At 45.2% G+C, this 21,191-nt stretch overlaps 1 protein-coding gene across 5 annotated transcripts in view; it reads left to right on the top strand.

The window, feature by feature from the left end:
- The window catches only part of COL4A6 (collagen type IV alpha 6 chain), a 233,847-nt gene that overhangs the window by 171,266 nt on the left and 41,390 nt on the right, over positions 1–21,191 (top strand). For all 5 annotated transcript variants that reach the window (XM_075940945.2, XM_075940946.2, XM_075940942.2 and 2 more), the window contains exons 14-20: positions 2,024–2,077; positions 7,307–7,366; positions 10,230–10,274; positions 11,563–11,616; positions 12,254–12,323; positions 13,090–13,203; positions 15,115–15,264. In XM_075940945.2, the coding sequence (XP_075797060.2) occupies positions 2,024–2,077; positions 7,307–7,366; positions 10,230–10,274; positions 11,563–11,616; positions 12,254–12,323; positions 13,090–13,203; positions 15,115–15,264 (547 nt within the window). The remainder of the gene's footprint in view (positions 1–2,023; positions 2,078–7,306; positions 7,367–10,229; positions 10,275–11,562; positions 11,617–12,253; positions 12,324–13,089; positions 13,204–15,114; positions 15,265–21,191) is intronic.

Raw genomic sequence — 21,191 nt, 5'->3', positions numbered from 1 at the left:
TTCCAAATACTGTGCCTGATCTGATGCTCATTAAAGTGAATGGAGATACTTCCAGTGACTTCAGTGGGCATGTGTATAGGCCCAGCTTTTGTCAATATTTGTAGCATCTTTTTCAATATTTGGTTGCGTTTGCTCAGAGTTGAGCGCATGTTGTGGGAAGCATGCTATTTAACTTCTGTTCCCTTGGGAAGGGTAAAGATTAACAATTTGTCTTGCTCTCCTGTGATGGTTCTGGATTGTAAAACATGGGTTGTTTGCCTGGCATAAAAATGAAATGTGGTGATTATATCTCGTTTGTTTTGTTTAAAGCCACCCGTTACACAGGCCAAGCTGTGTTTTCTTTCTGCAGCTCTGTGACTGATAAACTGAGCTAGGATCTAGTCTAGTCAGGTGAAAGAGGGCTAATCAATATACTTCTGCACTAGTTTTTAAACTACTACAACACAGTGGGACTCACCACCACAGTGCCTCCTGCTGGTCACTTGGAAAGCAGCTCATTTCAGCCCTGGAGTGCCCCCTTTCGGCCAGTCTCTCGCTTGCTGTTACCTTTTTTCTTCCACCTCTGTGTGTTAGGACCCACGTCCCTCCTAGACTGTGTTGCCCTCCCACCTAGGTACTGCCCAGCTGCAGTGCCCCCACACTCTGGGGTTCTCCCTTTTGGGGAACTCCCAATCCTCTGTACCCACCTTGCTTCAGTGACCCACTACCAGTTGTCATCTAGCCCCTGCCACTGGGGCAAACTGCAGTCTGAAATGGCCACTCACCATTGGCAAGGGGGTGTGGACCTGCTGCCTTTCCTGTCCTAGTTGTGTCCCTTAGTACTCTCTGGCCTTGCTTCAGGCCCTGCTGCTTGGGCACTTGCCTGGGCAGAGTTTCTCCAGCTCTGCCTGCCTTTCCCTAGCCCTGCTCTAAGTCAGGAAACCTCTAGCTTTCCTGGCAGCTACATCCCCTCCTGCTCTACAACTAGAGCAAGAATGTGTGTCCCTCCACTCCTCCAGGAGCCCTTATTTATACAGCCTCAGCTGGGCCCTAACATGGCTGTCTCTGCCTCAGTGGGTGGCTCCACCTGGGTTTTAACTCTTAAAGGGCCAGTACAGAGCAGATGCCCTGTCACAACTTCCTTAAATCCTTTTGAAATGAAATCTTATGGTTGGCTCAGTTGCGTTAGAGAGAATCCAAGTCACCCAGAAAGGAATCTTAGGTAGGCTTAAGTTCTACATCTAAAAAGTGAATACACAAAATTAAGAGCTATAGCTCATTTCTGCTAGATTTCTGAACTATGAAACCACATTAACCCAAGCAGAAAACTTAATCCTCTTTGAAAAATAAACAAGGAAGAGTGAAGCTATAGCTTTTTGTTGTTGCTATGCTGCACATTGGTCAAAAATAGTCAGATTCATGTGCTTGATTGTGCCATCCCCCGCATTTATTGAGCTATATATTTAGCTTACCAGTATTTGTAGAGACATTATAAGGATCTGGCATAAATCCTGAAGTTTTTACCCCAGCTAAACAAGGACTGAGTGTGGTCTGCTGGTTTGGGACTCTGGATAGTCTCATTTGAGGCCTGATTCTGATCTTACTTCTGTCTGAATGTCAGGAGAAATTCCCTGCACTCAGTGTAAATACTTTGGTATGAGCACAGACCCAGGCCTTTTTGTTGGATATCTCTGTCTCTCCGTTGTACGGTGGTAAGTGTAATTGTGAACAATATGTGTTTGTGAGGCATGATCCTGCCCAAGCTGAATATCTGCTGTGAGGTGCAGAGCACACTCTGTAGCTACCAACTTCCACGATAAAGGAGGGTGCTGAGCACTTTGCAGCTTACCCATTGGGTTTGGAGTTTCCCTTCCAGCTTTGGACCTGGCTCTTATGAAGTCATCTGAAGGGGGGATGGAGACACACTGGGTGATGAGAGAAGGTCCATCTCAATGTTCCTTTTCAGGGTGTGGGACAAGCTTCTTTTTTTCAACTCATCCCTTATATGACTCACTCAAGGTGTTTAATTTTTCTTTGTTGGCAGGGTGAGCCAGGCCCTAAAGGATTCCCTGGGGTTGGAGGATTCCCTGGCCCTCCGGTAAGGCTGATTTTACTTTTAAATATTCAGTGTTAATAGGTGTGCTAGGTGCATAGGTGCATTTGAAAATCCCATTGGGTGTTGATCTGTATGGTAAGGCCCCTATGAGCCTGTGAAAAACTAGTTGTAAGGCCTACAGGTTTTGTTCCTCAAGTGGAAATGTATCTAGGAGCTCTTTCTTAGGCAGATTTTGAGACAGTGGTGCTGCTGTACAACAAATAGCACAGTCACTGAAATGCTTTCATTTCCTACATTTGATTTGCAGTTTGCAGTAGGGATGTAAGCAACTACTCGAGTAGTCGACTACTCGATAAGCTTAGGCTTATCAGGTAGTCAAGCCATTACTTAACTATGCGTTCCCCCACACCCCACTTGCTGCCTCTGTATATGACACAGCAAGGGGGTGGGTGGAAGGAAACATGAGTCAGTGCTGTGGGGTAGCCGGCTTTAAAACCAATTCCTCCCAGTACCGTCTCCATGGTGCGGAGGGAAAGGCAGAGCTACAGCAGTCCTGGAGACTGTGAGAGCCAGGACTGTTCAGTCCTGGCTAAGGATGTTACGGACTAGTCGACTAGTTGACTATCTGATAAGCAAATGCTTATAGGATAGTCAAGTCGACTAGTCACTTCCCCCCACCCCTTGCTGCCTCTATTAGATAGAGGCAGCAAAGGGGAGGGAAAGAGGGGATACTTCAAAGTGACAGCACCTCACGGACCCTGAACTGAGCTCCATGCAGCACTGCCACTTTGAAATGCTGAGGTGGCATTTCAAAGCAGTGCTGCAAGGAGCCGACCTCGGGCTCCATGTGACGCTGCCCCTTTGAAACACCGCCATGGTGAGCTAGGAACTCTTGTACATTTTAAAGCTGGCACCCATATGCAGCCCGGAGTCAGCAGGACTTCCCGCCTGCCCAGGGCTGCACGCGGAGTTCCGCATTCCTCCTTTGAAATGTACAACTCCATCGACTATTCGACTAGTAAATTACTCGATACTTAACATCCTTAGTTCCGGCTTGCACTGGTTCTGGGAGCTCCCCCGCTGCAGCTTTACATTTTAATTGTAGTAAGAGCCCACTCTTAAAATCCAGAGCCATAGTGGTCCTGGAGCCAGCAGTCCCAACTCGTGCCACCCCCAGGAGCTAACCTGCAGCAGCTCTGCAAGCACCTCCCCCCTTATCAACTAATCAAGTAATTAATGGAAATTCCATCGACTATTCGATTAGCTAATTAACCACTACTTTAATATCCTGAGGCTAAGTTTACTCCACAGTGCTATTTCAGGATACTGGAATATCCCAAAATAGCTATCCTGCATCTTCACAGCAAGCCCGTTATTTCAGGCTTGCTATTCTGACGTCCCTGTAAACCTCATTCTGCGAGGAGTAAGGGATGTTTCAGAATAGCACTTGATTTCAAAATCTGGCACTGTGCAGACAGCACCAAATGACGAAATAAGCTATTTTGAAATAGCATTGAAATAAGTTATGCAATTTGCATAGCTCAAATTGCATATCTTATTTTGAGTTATGGTGCTATGTAGCTGCACCCCTAATTTGCAGGGGTGCTTTAAAGTCAGGACAACCCTGCACATGGCCACTAGATGGCACCATCTCTTAACAATCCTTAATGCAGTTTTTCCTCTAATGCTACTTAAACATAGCTTTTCTTTATTTAGCTTTAAAGTTGTAATACCTTGAGCTTTAATGCTCCATAATTCAGTGCTGTGTAACAGCCACACTGTCATGCATGAAGAATAACAGCTTTCCTGTTTATCAGGAGATTGGAAGGTTGTTTTCTACAACCTCAGCCATTTGTAAATACATTAACTTTAGTTAAATTTAAGGGACAAATATTTTATGAAGCTTCTGAAGCATAGGGTAAATTGTTTACAAATTGCTTTTATATATATATATATATATATATATATATGGAATTGTGCATAAAGAATATTTGTACTTGAGGCAGCTGTTATTCTAAACAAACAGTTTTATTGGGCTTCTTTGACACACCGGGTTTAAATTCAGCTGGAGCCATCTGGTACAGAGCTCTGGTAAATACTTTGAAATCTGCAGGAGCCTCAGCACACCCTGCAGGGCAGAAGCCTCAAGACCCCCTGGCTCACAGCTGTTGCCCAGCCCCCCTAATAGGGAGAAGTGTGGGGTTCCAAAAAATTATCTCTTAGAATTTAAGTCCTGCTTAGACATACCTCCATTCCTCTTGTTAAGAGAGAGAGAATATGTGGATGTAATTGTAGCTTGAATATGTAGCTTTATGTACCTTGAGTAGTCCTGTCTGAGTCAGTGGGACTACACTTGTGTGTAAAGTATGGCGTGTGCAAAAAATGCCCATAGAATTGAAGCCTGAGTAGTGCTTAGCCATTGCAACTCTCATGGAAATCAAGGCTTTGCACATACCTGGATTTGATCTCTATTATTTTATTGGGCGGAGGGGAGAGATAAAGAGGAAGAGTTCGTAAAGCTGTTTTTAAATGCTGGATGTGAAATTGCTGTGTTGATCACTGTAAAAGACAAAGGGGTTCTCTGTTTCCTGCACTGAACTATTATTTCTCAAATTTCAACCAGCTTTTTACGTCTAAGAAATCATTTGAATCTACTTTTTAATGGCAAATATGATATTGAACTAAAGTGAGAAGATTCTGCTTTTATAGTTTGTAGAGTTGTTTCATTTCCCCCCATTAGGAGAGGCAGCATAGTCCAGTGCATAGTTTGCTAGATTGGGAACTTGGAGACTTGGGGTATGTCTACACTACAAAGTTAAATCGAACTAACGGACGTTAGTTCGAATTAACTTTCATAGGCGCTACACTAGCGCTCCACAAGTTCGAACTTAATTCGAACTAGCGGAGCGCTTAGTTCGAACTAGGTAAACCTCATTCTACGAGGACTAAGCCTAGTTCGAACTTACTAGTTCGAATTAAGGGGTGTGTAGCCCCTTAATTCGAACTAGTGGGAGGCTTGCCCTCCCCAGCTCTCCCTGGTGGCCACTCTGGCCAACACCAGGGAAACTCGTATGCCCCCCTCCCGGCCCCGGACCCCTTAAAGGGGCACGGGCTGGCTACGATGCCCGTGCCAGGTGCAAGCCTGCCAGCACCCAGCTAGCAGACCCTGCACCTGGCACGGCTCAAGCCAGCCACCCGATGCCCCCCAGCCCTCCCCCTCTTCCCGGGACCAGGCTGGCGGCTCCCGGGAGCTTGCCCGGGACCGCAAGAGGCGGGCACCCGTCTGGTCTAGTGCGGACATCGTGGACCTCGTCCACGACCTCCACACTAGGCACAGGAAAGTGGCCGTCTAGGGCAGGAGAGCTGCCAGCCTGGCCACCCAGGAGCAGGTGTGCATGAAAATCAAGGGGGTCCACTGAGACGCCCGACCCTGAGCCCTGAGCTTACAATGGCCGTCCTGGGTCAGACCAAAGGTCCATCTAGCCCAGTAGCCTGTCTGCCGACAGCGGCCAACCCTAGGGACCCTGGAGGGGATGGACCGAAGACAGTGACCAAGTCATTTGTCTTGTGCCATCCCTCTCCAGCCTTCCACAAACCTTGGGCAGGGACACCACTCCTACCCCCTTGCTAATACCACTCCATGGACCCAACCTCCATGACTTGATCTCACTTCTCTTTAAACTCTGTTCTAGTTCTAGCCTTCACAGCCTCCTGCAGCAAGGAGTTCCACAGGTTGACTCTTTGCTTTGTGAAGAACAACTTTCTGTTACTAGTTTGAAGCCTGCTACCCATTCCTTTCCTTTGGTGTCCTCTAGTCCATCTTTATGGGAACTAATGAAGAACTTTTCTTTATGCACCCTCTCCACCCCACTCGTGCTTTTATAGATCTCTATCCTATCCCCCCAGTCTCGTCTTTTCTAAACTGAAAAGTCCCAGTCTCTTTAGCCTCTCTTCATATGGAACCTGTTCCAAACCTCTGATCATTTTAGTTGCCCTCCCCTCTCCCATCCTCTCTCTTCCCCTCTCCCACCTCCTTTTCCCAGTCTCCCCGAGTTTTGTTCAATAAAGAGAGAGTCTATTTTTGACCACACATTTTCTTTATTTTGTACATCAGGAAGGGGGGCTAGGGAAGGGCAAGTGGAAGGAGGTGAGGGAGGAATGGGGTACGAGCCCCCGATGGGGAGGACTGGGCTGGCTCTGCGGGCTTCTGGGGGAAGCTCTCCTGCAGCTCCCCAATTGCCCCCTCTCCCCAGATGGCAGCCTGCGGCAAGTGCAGCCAGTCTGATGGCCGAGTGCTGTGATGTGCCCAGTGTGGGCACTCCGGGCACTCCAAGCCAGGACTGCTTTGCAAGCGGGGCACCCCTGAGAACTGTCTGTCCGGGGTGGGGGTCGGGTCCCTTTAAGCGCAGCCCTCGGCTAGCCTGAGACAGCAGCTCCACGCTCTAAGTCCTCATCTGATGCCCTGCCGGCACGGCTTCCGGCCATCCTTAACCCCGGTTCAGGGTCCACTTAATGTGGACATGCTAGTTCGAATTAGCAAAACGCTAATTCGAACTAGTTTTTTAGTCTGGATCCGTTAGTTCGAATTAGCTTAGTTCGAATTAACTAATTCGAACTAAGTTAGTTCGAATTAGCGCTGTAGTGAAGACATACCCTCTGTTCCCAATTTTGCCACTGATTTGTGTGATTTTGTGATTTTTAAATTTTCTGTGCCTTAGCCTCCTCCTCTGTATTTAGGGTTAATAATAGTTACACAGGTTCCTGAAGTGCTGTGTAAATGTCAAGTGACATGTTATGATTCATTAAGTTATTGTACTGTTATAACTTCAGCTCATGGATTACTGATTCAGTGTTACTGCAAACTTCTCCTTGAGTGAGTCGGTGGGCAGCATTTAACATGGCACTCACATGATTGCTAATGATCTGTCCTGACACATGACCCAGGGAGTAGAAGATGCACCATGGATTGATAATGCTTCGATCTGACAATCTCAAAACATTTCAGTTTTTCCTTCTCTCAGTTTCAGAATGTATTTTTGTTATTTAAAAAAATCAAACTCCATCTCAACCAGCATGCTGCACATACTGCTAATTGTCTGTGAGGAAGGTTTTTTCTGGAGATAGGAGGCCCAGTAGAGGGTCAACCCAACCTTGCTTCTCTTGTGTATGTTTGTAGAGAGTTGATACACTCATTTCACCTTGGGGCCCCACAACATTTCTCTCCAGATAGACCTGGAAGTTAACATATGCAACTTTGGCTTTTTCCCACAGGGCTTTGGAGGTATCGGAGAAAAAGGAGAAAAGGGGGTCCCTGGCTTACCAGGTAGCAGGGTAGGTAACTTTACGATGGCTTTAAATCCCTGTTCTTGACATGAGATGTACAGACTGGAATTTTCAACTTGTTTGCAAAGTGTCTTTGTTTGTGTTGCCAGCGCTAGATGCTGTGCAGACACTCAACAAAAAGATGATACTTGTCCCAAAGAGTTTATGATCTAAATGTCAGACAACAGAGAGGCACACATAGAGGGATTGTTGGATTCAAGGAAACAGTAAGACAAAATTGATCAATCTAATAAGCAGTAGCCACCAACAGCCTAATAGTTGTCAAGTTGTTTGCAATGTGACGGCAAAGGAGCTTTGAGGAGGCATTTGGAGGAGGATGGTGAGGTAGGTATTGTGGATGTTTAAGAGGAGCACTTCCCAAACATGGCATAAAGCATGAAGGCGCTTGTTTGAAAACATGACAGAAGAACAATAGAGGCTACTAATGCAGGCTGATCAGAGTCAAGAATTGATATCTAGATAGTAAATCAGAGATGACTGGTGGAATGGGAATAGGCTATGAAGGGCCTTAGAAATTACAACTAACTTGTTGGGTTAAAATAGGGATGCAAAGGGGGATGGCATGGTCCAGGTGAGAGATGGAAAATTATCTCTGCAGCAGCATTTTGAATGGATATGAGCAGATCAGTATTCCCTGTAAATTGTGCACTTGTGCAGACTTGCAGAAGAGATTCAGATGCCACCTCAGATGATTAGCAGAGTGCCTGCAGATAGGTTTTGTTTCTAGTGATGGTTCACATCTGCACATGCCTTAGTACATACAAAAGAATTAACCCGCACATGGTTGGAAAAGATTAGAGGGAACATTGGAGCAGATACTGCTATTTGGCCATTCTTATTTTGTAGTCTCACCTGTTTTCAGTCCTTTGCAAACCTGTTCATCTATATATCCAAATGTACATCCAGCGTGACTCTGGAGAACATGCTCAGTCCTCACAAATTCCATCACCAAAGCTTTCATCCATGCTGTTGTCATCTGGGACTGTAACTACTGCCACCTTGCCCTGGGCCTTTCAAATGACAGACCTTTGAGATCAGTTCACAAGCAGAAGAAAAAGGCAACTGATATTCACAATAAACAGCTCTGTGATCTCCAGCGCAGAGCACCTCTTATGGGTTGTGCATCCTCAGCTTTAATGAAAGACCGAATTGAAGGGATTCTGCTGACAAGATAAGGACGTTGGGTTCCTTTCCTCATCTGGGCAAGTTTTGGTGCCTTTGCTCCAAAGATGTGACCAGCTTCTAGGATAAGAAGTGTCATGAGTAAGAAAAAATGAACATGCCTCCTTTGATTTTAAATCTTAACAATCCCATGTTCTTGTTTTGCCCCAGATCCATTGTTTTTCTTCTCCTAAGAACATGAGCACTAATACACTGTATATTTGGAGTCCCTCTCATATAGGACTAGAATTTACTCATTAGCCTTCTTTTGTGCAGACATTGATATTTAAACCCATATTTTGTTTTTTGTACCTGCAGTTTAGGTCATGCAGGCCAGATCTACAATAGACCTGGAAGGTCGGCTTATGATGTGCAACTCCAGCTACTTACCTAGCTGGAGTCATCTTTCCTTAAGACAGGCTTGGCACTGACCCCACTGGGGAGGCTGGCGGGAGCAAATGCTCCTGTCGGCTTCTCTTATTCCTCACACAAGCAGGAGTACTAGTCACTGGCAGGGGTGCCCTCAGAGTTGGATTTAGCGAGTCTTAACTAGACTCGCTAAATCAAATTCCAGAAGATCGATCGCAGCAACATTGATCTTCCATCTAGTGAAGATATGGGCTTTTAGATTTGCAGCTTCCCATGGATTAAAAACTGGCTAACTGATAGATCTCAAAAGCTAATCTCTGCATGTCATTCTGTGTTGGAGATGTGGTTAGCCTTCCGGTCAAGTCACAAAATTAACTCTTCTGGAATAGCAATAGTCCAAACTAAAAAGTTCCAAAAACCAAAAGATTCTTCTGCTCTTTGGGTCTTCTCTTCAGCCTGCATTCTGGGACCTGTTCCTAAGCTTTTCCTGGGCTACCTTTCAAACTCTTTCTGACTCTGGTATACAGCATTTGAATCCCAGGCTGGTTCTCTTAGTGTACCATTCTCAGACCTTGGCTCTCCTTTCCGCTTGACTCCTTTCCACATAACCTTCCTGACTCCCACCTGCTCAGATTGGGAGGCAGCTAATTAATTGTAGCATAGGTGTGGTTGGCCCTCTCTTCCCTTAAAGGGATCAATCACCTGAGACCATTCCCCTTATTCTAAGAAGTGCTGTTGGTATCTCAAACATGGTGTCTGCCAAGGGGACTTGCCCATTCTGAGCCCTGCAATAGTCTCAAAGTGATCCTTCAGACTACCGTGAACAACCTGCAGAGGGATTCTTTTCACATTCAACATGAAGACCAAAAGGATTCTGCTGCTTTTTGTCCTTCAGTACTTCAAAATTATTTTTCAAGATAAAAATGACCTTAGTTTTACAATGTGAAATTAGACACCAAAGTTTTAGTAATTTGAGGAACCAGGACAGATTTTGTTCATAAGCACTTCAACTGTGCTGAATATGGAAATGATTACACAAGATGAGCAACTTTTGGCCTGTATACAACTGAATTCTTCTGAAAATGGCTCTTGATATTCAAGTTAGTTAGGGTGAAATCTTGACCCTGTTTAAGTCAGTGATAGTTTTGCCATTGATTTCTGTGGGGTAAGGGTTTCTCCTTTAGATGTTAAGTTTTAGGCCAGGATTCATACATTTGTATGTGTCGCTACAGTACCTAGCGTAATGGGGCTTAAAGCTGACTGTAACTTTTGAATATGAAAGAAATAGAAAGGTTAAATAATACATATTTTGCTGTTTTAGGGATCAATGGGATTCGATGGACTTGATGGGATTCCAGGGAAAAAGGTACCAGGCTTATTTAATTTTGGAAATATTTTTAACATCTCGAGAAGTCATCTGAGTGTCTAAGGTCATCTCCTGCCCTCCGTAATTGGCTCCATGTCAATGTCACAGAAGAATGGAGAGTTGTACATAAGAATGTTTGGAAAACCAATGTAAGATTTTTCCTCTCTAACCACTTTCACAACCAGAGGTTTAGAAAGTATCCTGCACAAAGATCTGAAACTCTACACTCCCTCCCAGTGTAACCAACTCCCTACTTTTCCTGTGAGGGCCACCCTTCACGTAGTGTCCTTCACAAATGACAGTGCAAATGGTCAGTGCATTAAGTATCAGAAAGGCTGTGAAGGCCTTGTGCCCTTAGATGTACCAATGCAATGTGGCCACAGAACAACTATCCTAGCCATTTTCACCAACTTACTTGTAGGCATTAAACACTCATTGGCAAGTCTGTGTGGAGGGGCTAGGTTGGGTCCTCACTGTTTTCGTGTCTAGCCCTGTTTTCACAGATACTGTGAGAGTCTTTCCCAATATACTTTAAGGTGAATGATCGTGAGACAGAAATGAGCCTTGAGCAGAGGAATTTTCAACAATGCTGTTTATGAGGTGGTCTGTGGCTCTTCAGGATCACAGGCTGAAATAGAACCCAATAGATGTCTCTCTAAAAGAATTCCCTTTAAATGCAACCACAACTTGGCTTATTATTTACATTAGAATAGGTTTGATAGTCTTTCCAGGAGAGGACAGTAGTGCATTTAAGGCCAAAGGGAATTTTGGTAGCTATAATCAGCCTCAGGGTCCTCTGAATCATATTGCAACACATTACTGGGAAATGGATAGTCAGTGAGATAAGATTTTAAAGTTACATGGTTTAGTGCATGTGAACTGGGAGAGACGAGAAGGCAGGAGAGAGCAATTACATACTGGACATGGTTTGCTGAACATCCTCTCCCTCAGCACCAGTCCCAGCAATTCTGTCAGGCCCCTGGAAATGACATCGTGATCTTCCCTAGTTCACATTCTACCCCATCACTGCTGGCACCTTCCTAGTTGAGTAAGGCAAGAAAAGTGTCTTTTTGGAGCCCCAGTATGTTACTCAGTATGAGAGAGTGGAGACAGTGCTGCTACATCAGCTTTCCCATGGGCTAATCTTACTGCTCCTGCAAACCTCCTGTAGGACAAGAGACTGGGACAAGGATTCCAACACAGGCAGTGGAGAGCACTAAAATGAGGCCTCCCAAGATTCATCCCTTCTTGCTTTATAAGGTAACGTTGTCTTGTGTTTGTTTGACAGGGTCAGTTGGGTCTTGCTGGTTTTCCTGGGCTGGATGGAGTGCAAGGAATGAAGGTAACTCCTCCTTTTGTTGCTAGAAGAAGCAACAAAATACTGTTTCATGAGCAGACAGCATCAGGACACTAGTGAGGAGAGGCCAGGTGACATTTGCCAACGCTAGTTTATTTTTTGGGTGAGGGTAGGCATGGCTGGAGTACCAGACAAAGCTCAAATTACTGAACTTTGGGGCTGAATGGTCTGTAAATATCTACAGTTATGGGTGCTTTAGACATGCACATATTAATAGTAACTCATGTGGACTTCTTAACAAGGGGTTCTACAGAATGAGGTGAGCAGAGATGATGAAACTGACTCTGGTCCATATGTTGCTTTGATAAATAATATTTTGTGAACATGGTGCAAAGATGCCAGTGCAGTCTCCTCAGCTAGCAGGGTGCAGCAGGTAAGGGATAAAAACACCTTTCGTTTCATTATACAAAAAGTGTGAATTAGTCATGAACACAGAGATCATAAGGAAGAACAGAAGAGCAAAGGGAATAATTCATTAAAACAAGAAATCCATATTCCATCAAGGAATTACTATTAAGTTTGCCATGAAGGCAGATCTATTCATAATATCAGGCACTCTTCCTTCTCTGCTTTCCAGTCTTTGAAGAACTTGAAAACAATATGAATCTGTTTAAATTTACAGGGTGAATTAGGTGAAATGGGTCTTCCAGGCCCTCTTATTTCTATTGATCAAGAAAATGGACTTTTCTCAGGTAACCCTTCAGATGCTGTTTTGCAAAGTCATTTTAAATGCACCCATTTTAATCCACTCTATTACGTGCTGCTTATTTTTTCATGTTAGTACAGTTGATCCTATCAATTCACCATCACTGTTTTAGGGAGCCAAATTAATACCATTGATTTAGTGGTGTTAGTACAGGGGTATATTTGACCCAGTGTGCACAGCTTCAGATTTTGCCATATATCTGTAACTCCAAATGAAATGCCATGTTGTGTGAATACAGGTGGATGGAGTGATATGTTTAGAACATTGGTGATGTATTGTGTTGGTATTTTCCTGTGTATCTGAAGCCCAGAAAAATATCTAGCACCCCGATGGCTTATTTCAGTGTGGCAGTGCTATTAAGAGAAAACACCCCCTTTTCTCTCTTGCAAATAATAAGTTGAATGCCCCTTTAGTATTCTCACCCTCTCGCTGTTGCTGAATATTATTAAGGAGAATAATGTAGGAAATTCCAGGATGAATTAGGCACGGATGAGAACGTCTGTGGCTTCAGTGGTGAGAGTAGAAATTAGCCTCTGCTAACAGTGTTTTGGGGAATAAGACAATCGCCAGCTGGGGATAGGGAGAAATTTATGCCAGTGTTATTGTATTGGGTGAATAGGCCCATTAAAAAGGGATCAGCACTTTCCACTAGCACAGAGCTATGGCCAGTGTGGGAGATGGGAGTGGACTACATGGACTCTTCCTACAGGCCATTCTTAAGTTTTTCTCCTTTTAATATTTTTTTTGTCCAGTGGATGTGTCCGGAGATCCTGGGACTCCAGGGAGTCCAGGCCCTCGAGGAGATGAAGGGACTCCTGGTTTGCCAGGCCTCCCTGGCTCCCCAGGTCGCTCAGCTGTTTTTCAAGGTAAAGCATCTGCTTATACTAATTCCAAGCAGGCTGTTAGCATACTCTTTGCCCATTGGTTTGTAGCCATCTTTGCTTGTGTATGAATTGAACAGCTGTTGAGTCACTTAATAATAGAGGTGCTGAAATCCCTTCTTCAGGCATTGCAACATGCATAACTTCACTTACACACTCTGCCAAATGCAATAGCTAGACTGTTGTAACCCATGTGAGGAATAGTATTTTATGTGAAAACAATTTAATTCAGAGATACAGACAGACAACCTGGGAGAGCCTGTGTCTAGTTTTTATCTCATTCACAATGGTAGACACACAGGGTGCATCTACACAGCAGGGCTTAACTCAAAATAAGCTATGCAAATTGAGCTATGTCAGTTGTGTAGCTTATTTCGAAATAGCTCATTTCGAAATTGGGAGCGTCTACCCAGCACTTATTTCGAAATAGAGCACTCTTCCTCCGACTTCCCTTATTCCTCGTACAATGAGAGTTACAGGAGTCAGAGTAAGAAGTCCTTCACCTTGACAGTATTTCAACATTATTTCAAAATAACTGCCTGCTGTGTAGATGCGGACTGTTATTTCCAAATAACACTAGTTATATCTGATGCCCTGAGAAGTCAGTGGGCATATCTCAGCATATTTGCTGTTAATATGCAGCACAATCATGGCCTTCCTGTGTTTATATGTTCCCTGGCGAATGAGTTTGCTGACATTTTTTGTTCACAGAAACAGAATACTTCAAAGTAAATATTAGGAAGTCTGTTAAAAGTGACTTTTAAGTGTAAGTACTTACCCTGGAAACCTTAAGCCAGTGGTCTCCAACCTTTTTGAATTTAAGTGCAATCCAGGATCTACCTCAAATATCAATACTCTTGCCCCGCCCCCTTCCCTCCCCTCCTCGGCCCCACCCCTGCTCACTTGATCCTCCCTTTCTTTCCCATCCTCGCTCACTTTCATCATGCTGGGCAGAGAGTTGGGATGCAGGCTCTGGTCTTGGATTAAGGGATCTGGAGTGTGAGAGGAGCTTTGAGCTGCTCTTGGGGCAGGCAGTTGGGATGTAGGGGATTGCAGGTGCAGGCTCTGGGACGGCATTTGGATACAGGGTGCTCCACTATACATTATTCACTCCGTCACAGTAATAGAGCATTGAAATTGTGCTTCACATTTTCAGAATATTTCATGAGTTTGCTTAATTAGTTATTCTCACTAACCAATGTGACTTAACTGAGACTCTGCATTAATGCAGTATTTTCACTGGCCTAGGAAGTTGCCTTTTATAATAGTAAAAAAAAAAAGTGTGACTCTCAAAGGTGGCTATTTAGGTGTGTCTAGACTACATGGCTCCGTCGATGGAGCTATGTAAAGTAGTTTACCCGACATAGTCAATGAAGCAGGGATTTAAATAATCCCCGCTTCATTAAAATAAAAATGGCTGCCGTGCTGTGCCGACAATCAGCTGATCCGGCACAGCGCGGCAGTCTAGACGCGGATCAGTCGATAAGGGAAGCCTTTGTCGACCGCTCCATTATGCCTCATGAAACGAGGTTTACCAGAGCGGTCAACAAAAGCTTCCCTTGTCAACCGATCTGTGTCTTGACTGTTGCGCTGTGCTGGATTAGCTGATTGTCAGCACAGCGCAGCAGCCATTTTTATTTTAATGAAGCGGGGATTATTTAAATCCCCGCTTCATTGACTATGTCGGGTAAACTACTTTACATGGCTCTGTTGATGGAGCCATGTAGTCTAGACACACCCTTATTGTCTTCTCTGTATATGAAATTATAAGACTTCCTGCATGAGCATAATATCAGCCCCATGGGCAGTGGTAATCTTCATAAAATGAAAAATATCTAGATCCACATCCTGCTGGAATATTGGCTAACTACACTGTATATGCCTTGTTCTCTCTAGGGGCACCAGGTCCCATGGGATTTCCAGGTATTCCAGGTATTCCTGGTGAACCAGGAGACCAAGGGAGAGCAACAATTGGATTACCAGGTACTCCAGGGCTAGATGGTTTACCGGGTATGCCAGGACCTCCAGGACTCCCTGGTCCATCACGTATGTAAATTTCTTTGACCAGCTTTGGTACAGGATTAAAATATAAACAAACAAAATAATCTTTTGGAATGCTCTCTTGCTATATATGTATATTATTTACCACTGGAGACTATGTCTATCTTAAGTACTTACGTGGCCCCCATGTGCATAGTATATGAATGCCTCACAATATGTAATATATTTTTCCTTGTAAAACCCTAAGAGGCAGGGAAAAGCTATTATGCCCATTTTACAGGTGAGGAACTGAGACAGAGACTAAATAACTTGCCCAAGCTCATGCTGGATATCTGCCAGAGCAAGGAGTTGAATTGGGGATTTGTAAGTCCTAGGCTAGCATCCTGACCACAAGAAGGAGGGTATCAAACCTGGGACCTCATACATACAAGGCATGTGCAGTAAGCTACATGCCTCAGTTACTGATCAAGCATATACTGTAGCATTGATCTATGTTCCCTGTGTTCAGTAAAATGCCAGCTCTATTTACTCAGTTTGGATTATTTCATTGACTAATGGGCAATTATCAGACTAGTTGATCTCCAGAAAGGAAAAAGCATGAAAACCTAGTTATTTTAATTTTACCAACAAAACTTGGGTTGGTACACAGCAAATCACGTAGAACACGTACAACAAAATTACATTCATTAGCTGCTCTTGTTAAAGTGTACAGCTTTCAGTCATGTCTTGTTTTTCCCTGTGCTTTCATGGGTAGGGATGATTTCCCTGGTCTCTGTTGGCCAGAAGCTGGGAATGTTCCCTTTGAAGCTCATGGCATTGGCCACTGTCTGAAGACAGGGTTAGATGGACCTTTGGTCTGACCCAGTATGGCCACTTCATTCTTATGTTTTTATGAGAACTGCTCTGAGTATGTATTCAGGATGAGGAGTGCCAGATAGGACCCAAGGTATAAAGACTCATCTTTTAGTTGTAAGGATACTGGCCTTTTATCCATACTTTATTGCAGTCCTGTTTGGTATAATAACAGACATTCACATTCATATTGCTTAGAAAACAAGTGATAAATGAAAGGGTTTAATTCTGTACCAGCCTCCCATTTTAGACCATTGCCTTGTAGGCCAGGTAAGGAATCTCGTGTTTTGTGCCGATGACTTGCCTTCCCTTTAATTAAGCTGAACTTTCAGGATGTGTGGCTGACTTAAATAATCCAGCCAATGGAAAAAGGATGTGTTTTATGTAGTCCCTAAGTCTGTTGATATGGTATTGCTAGACAGTATCAAGTTAATGGGGAAGGCACAACCATTCCCTTATCAATAATAGACTCAGTCAAATACATAGAATTAGGTCCGTTCACTGCTGCTAAAAAAATGTGTACTTTTTGCAGCTGTTCGTTGAATTTGTTTGAATGAAGATTAGGAAGGCATGTGCTCTACGGTCTAGGCAGTATGTCAGAGTTAATGGAGTCCTTCGCTGGTTCTGCTAGAAGCTGGCCTGCCAGTTACTTTGGGCATGTCTACACGAGGAAATTATTTTGAAATAACAACTCCAGAAATAACTATTTTGAAATAGCATGTCCACACTACAGGGACGCCTCCAATTAATCCAAAGTAGGCTCCCTTAATGTGGTGCACTTTAGGGCCCCAGGAAGCACTGTTGAGTAATTACTTTGAATGACTCTGGGAAGTAGTTATTTTGAAATAGAAGCAGTGGAGTGTCCATGCTGCCACTATTTTGAAATAAGCATTATTCCTTGTGAAAAGCAGGAGTTATTTCAAAACAACCAGCCCGTTATTTCAAAATAATGGGCTTGGTAGTGTGGGTATTCTGCGTGTTATTTCGAAATAAGGGGAGTTATTTCAAAATAAATCCCTGGTGTAGACTAGGGCTCTGTCAGACAGGGCTGTGTTTTATTCTGACACTAAGGGTGTGTGGAAAGAATTTCAATTGTAATGTTTTTAAATCAGTTTCCCACTGTGTTTTCACTTTAACCTAAGTTCTTCTACATTTCCCTACATGCAGATCAATGTAGGGAATAATTTTGCAGTGGGTTGAGGGGAAGCAGGAGGGAGGGAGCAGATCTTTTTCATCTCTAGCTTCAGTAAGCCCATTTGCCCTCCAATCTCTTAGTTATTTTAAAATAAACTCCTGCTCCCAGCACACTGGCAAAGTAACTGAGAGAGAGGTGGGGGAGCTCTACAGGGGACAGGCTGTTATGGTGGGATGGGGGATGCAGTCTTTCACACTGTCAGCAGAGCCACTGTACACACACTAAGTAGCTCTGAGAGCTCCTGTTCCCATAGGCCTCAAGAACACAATGGTAGTGGAACTGCATAGCCAGAGATCCATTGATTTGCCCCCATTTCAGCCTCTATCTACTCCTTCTTAAAAAGCTTGTGCCTTAGGGTGCAGGGAGACCCCGCATAATATGGCTTCACAAGACATGTCGGATACAGCCTCCCCCAATAGGGTTCCAGCACTCTGTCCCGTCAGTACAGTGAAACTTCAGGAGTTCTGCAACCTCAGGTCCCAACATGGAAATGGAGGCTGGGTGAGGCAAGGTTTTACCTGAATAATTTGCACTGGTCTTTAGAACTGCTCAGGTTCACCTTCGTTTGGTCTTGTGCCAGTTGTTTAGTTTTTGAAATAAGAACCCTGGAAGACCAATAGAAAAGGAAAACCTCAAAATATCAGTACTCTGGGCTTCTTCTCTTGGTCTGTGTGGTAACCTATTAAGCCAAGGTAAACTTAACACGGGCAGTGTAGGTGCCCCTTTTGGTTACAGCAACCCGTGGGCCCGGCCAAGAGGCCCCGCCCTGGGACACTTCCTACCCTGCCTGCCTTACGGACTGCTGCCTGCGAAGTCGGTCACGCAGGTCCTCAGCTCCTTCGCAGTCCTGTCCTGGAAGGCTTTCAGTCAGGGCTTCCACCCTGGCCCTCCCGTGATCTTCGCTGCTTCGGGGCTTCTTCCCCTGCAGCTGTCCTCCCTCTCTGGGTCCTTGCCACTGGGACTTCCTTCCCCGCAGCTATCTTCCTTCCTCCCTCCCTCCCTGATGGTGCAGCTCGCCATTTTTAAATGACGCACCGCAGCAGACGCTGGGCGTGCTGCGCACCGGACACCTCCTCTCCCCCCGCCCCACGCACACTTCCTGTGGCCATGTCCGAGTGGCTCGAGGCGCTGGCGCATGTGCTATCGGGATGCTGCCGCGCCGCTCGCCCTCTTCCCTGAGATGACGGCGTTTCAGCGGGAGTGTGGGGCTCGGATGCCCCGTCACACACCTCCTCCTGTAAGTTCACCTGTCCTCTCTCCCTTTCCTCCTCCCCTTCCACAATCCTTGAGAGAAAGTCCACGTTCTGGTGGCTTTTACCCGCTCTGTGAATTATGTCGAAGCAGTAGGGTTGTAACAGTAGGTACCACCTCATGATCCGGTGATTTGTTTCTTTCATGGACTGCAGCCAGCGAAGGTGAGCGTGATCCGTCACTAGTAGTAATTGGTTGCCTAGAAGATAATAACACAACAGATCAATAGCCCATTTTACTGCCAGAGCTTCTTTTTCTATTGTTGAATAACTCCATTCCTGGGGGAATAATTTGCGGCTTACATATAATACCGGATGGTCATTCCCCTCTATCTCTTGCGATAACACTGCCCCTAGGCCCACTCCGGACGCATCTGTTTGAACATGAATGGTTTCTCAAAATCGGGTTGTATCAAGACCGGGGCCAGGGTCAGGCGATCTTTTAAATCTTGAAAGGCTCTCTTGCTAAGGGCCGTCCATTGCACACGTTTTGGCTGAGCATTCCTAGTTAATTCGGTCAAAGGGGTGGCTATGGTAGCGAAATTAGGTACGAATCGTCTATAGTAGCCCGCAAAACCCAGGAATTGGCACACCTGCCTCTTGGTTGTGGGCCGGGGACATTCTTGGATCGCACTTATCTTACTTATCAGCAGTTTTAGTTTGCCTTGCCCCACAGTATACCCCAAGTAGGAGACTTCCCTCTGCCCGATACAGCATTTACTAGGGTTTGTCATGAGCCCTGCTTCCTTTAGCTTTGTCAACACTGTCTCCAATCGCTAGAGGTGTTCAGGCCAAGTGGAGCTATACATCACTGTATCGTCAATATAGACGGCAAAGTACTGCCAATGTTTATACAACACTTTGTCCATTTATCTCTGGAAGGTGGCAGCAGCCCCATGTAGGCCAAAGGGCATGGTGGTGCTGGAGTAGAGAAGGCTGTTTTTTCTCTAGAGGTGGGTGTCAAGGGGATCTGCCAATAGCCCTTTGTAAGATCTAACATCGAAATATATTGGGCCTACCCTAATTGCTCCAGCAGTTCATCTACCCTTGGCATTGGGTAGGCGTCAAAGCATGATATCGCGTTTACTTTTCTAAAGTCAATACAAAAGCGTATAGCCCCATTGGGCTTAGGCACGAGTATTATAGGGTTTCTCCAGTCACTATGTGATTCCTCTATTACCCCCCACCGTAACAGGGTCTGTAGTTCTTCCTGCACGGTACCCAACATATTTCGGGGGAAGGGCCATATCACATCACGCACCTTCTTAACAGGTTCTGTGTCAATGTGATGGTTTATGAGGGACGTCTTCCCTGGGCATACTGACATGACCGGGGTGAACTTCTGTATCAACTGACGAACCTCGTCCTGCTGGTGGGGTATTAGGTCCTCACCTATCTGGGTGACCCCTTCCCCACACTCCATATCTCTGCACCAGAGACCCAACTTTGGTTCAGGGGTTCATGGTTCAATCATAAAGCTCTCTCGCAGCACCCATTTCTTTAGGAGGTTTACATGATAGATTTGGGTATTTCTCAGTTTCCCCGAGAGTTGAACCTCATAATCCACTTCCCCTATTTGCTGCCACACCTCAAATGGTCCCTGCCATTTAGCCATCAGTTTAGATTCTTGTGAGGGCAATAATTGCGACACGCGATTTCCTGGCTTGAAAGTCCATAATCGCGCCTTTAGCAAATTGTCTTTAGCAAAGTTTTGGAGGGCTTGCAATTTCTCCCGCAACTGCAAAATATACTGCACCATGCCTCATGCTTGGGATTCCTGCTCCTCCCAACTTTCTTTCACTATGTCCAGAATACCTCGGGGTTGGCGCCCATATAACAACTCAAAGGGGGAGAACCCTGTGGAAGATTGCAGGACCTCTCTAACTGCAGACAACAATGTGGGAAGCAATCTGTCTCACTCCCGGGGATCTTCTTTACAAAACGGCGCAACATCACCTTCGGTGTTCTATTGACCCTTTCCACTAGTCCATCCATTTGGATTTGATAAACGGAGGTCCTCAAAGTTTTGATGTTCAACATTTGACACAACTCCGTCCTTAACCGTGAAGTCACATTAGTCCCCTGGTCTGTTAAGATAGTTTGGGGCAACTACACCTGAGCGAAAATTTTCATCAGCTTAGCAGCTAACACAGGTGCCGTAGAGTGCTTTAAAGGTACTGCCTTGGGGTACCGGGTTGCATAGTCGATCAGGACCAAGATATACTGGTGCCCTGAACGAGATTGTTCTAGGGGCCCGACTAGGTCTAGGGCAACCCTTTCAAAGGGCACCCCGATTATGGACAGGGGTACCAACCGGGCCTTCGATACCCCTCTTGGAGAAGCCCTCTGATACTCAGACAGGATTCACAAAAATCTCGCACTTCTCTATAGATCCCTGGCCAGTAGAACCTCTGGGTCACTCGCTGTTGTGTTTTTTGCCAACCTAAGTGTCCGGCCCAGGAGTTAGAATGTGCTAGTTCCAACACATGTCATCGGTACTGGAAAGGTGCAAGTAGTTGTCGAATTTCCCCTTGGCCCTCCACAACCTTTACTACCCGGTAGAGACGGTCATCACATACCTCGAATGTTGGGAACTTCCTTCTGCGGGTGGCTCTGTGTCGCCTCCAGCCTGCTCCCATGCTCTTTGCAGTGAAGTGTCCTCCCTTTGCTCCTGC

This window comes from Pelodiscus sinensis, chromosome 13 (assembly GCF_052426305.1).
Source record: "Pelodiscus sinensis isolate ZL-2025 chromosome 13, ASM5242630v1, whole genome shotgun sequence".
NCBI classification, from domain to species: Eukaryota; Metazoa; Chordata; order Testudines; family Trionychidae; genus Pelodiscus; species Pelodiscus sinensis.
The sequence above is the reverse complement of the archived record's forward strand: the minus strand, read 5'-3'. Positions and strand labels throughout refer to the sequence as shown.